This window comes from Primulina huaijiensis, unplaced genomic scaffold, assembly GCF_012295235.1.
Source record: "Primulina huaijiensis isolate GDHJ02 unplaced genomic scaffold, ASM1229523v2 C13184007, whole genome shotgun sequence".
In the NCBI taxonomy this organism is placed as follows: domain Eukaryota; kingdom Viridiplantae; phylum Streptophyta; class Magnoliopsida; order Lamiales; family Gesneriaceae; genus Primulina; species Primulina huaijiensis.
Genome location: NW_027341980.1, coordinates 1 through 873, shown reverse-complemented (window position 1 = coordinate 873; position 873 = coordinate 1). Strand labels below are relative to the sequence as shown.

The 873-nt window shown below is 38.1% G+C and overlaps 1 protein-coding gene across 1 annotated transcript; it reads right to left on the bottom strand.

Moving 5' to 3' along the window:
* Window positions 1-6: 6 nt before the first annotated feature.
* On the bottom strand, window positions 7-867 carry LOC140965446 (DNA-directed RNA polymerase II subunit RPB2-like; the record flags this gene model as incomplete). The annotated part of the gene is made up of 5 exons (XM_073425520.1): window positions 744-867; window positions 540-641; window positions 319-444; window positions 166-243; window positions 7-81 (listed from the first exon to the last, which is right to left on the bottom strand). Coding segments are annotated over exons 2-5 (300 nt in total), but the record flags the coding sequence as incomplete, so codon positions are not given.
* Window positions 868-873: the final 6 nt, after the last annotated feature.

Genomic DNA, 873 nt, shown 5'->3' with positions numbered 1-873 from the left:
CTGCCTAAAATGCAAATGCTCCATGGCCCGAGTGGTGACAAGAGGCTTTTGGGGATAGTAAAGCACATAAGCCAAAGTATCCTGAAATAAAATGAAACAAGAGTTAATTTGATAGATATCAACCGGTGTAACAAAATATACAAAAATAAAAACCAGAAACCCTACCATCCGAAATTGAAAGTTAGTGACATAAATACCCATGGCTTGTTTACCCATAGCTGACTGGTATGTGTAACGTGGAGACTGAGGAGAAACAGATGTCAAACTATCAGAAAACAAATTTCGACTAGGAGAGACAGATTGGTAGCTTAAAATCACCTGGTTATGATCTGGAAAGGGGATGATTGAAGTACACACGCCCAGTATCAAAGATGGATGAATCTCACAGTGAGTATAGGTATCAGAATACGTCCCACTTGGATTTAGCCTGGCAGACACAAGATCCTAAAGCGAAGTAAATCAGCATTTCAGCATCTCACATGAGTAAAATATGTTATGTGATGAAAATCTATCAGGCCTGCCGCCTACTTAATACTCACATTAATTGTCATGGAAATCATAATTGTTTTTTCTTCAGTATCAATGTATTCTATGAATCCTTTTGCGACAAGTTCATTCCAGCCACCCTCGTCAGGAGATTCCTGGAAACATGTATATATGAATGAGCAGAACACGTAAAGAATATGACTAGAGGTAATCATATCAACAGGGAAAAAGGGCACGAGAACAAAAATGTAACATACTCTTTGTTGCAAGACTTGTATATCCTTCTTTCTGATGAGCAATCTTTGCTTTTCAACAATAAACAATAGGCGACTGCAGCGACCATAATCTGTATATATCCGAAGTTCTTTCAAACGAATATCTCGAACC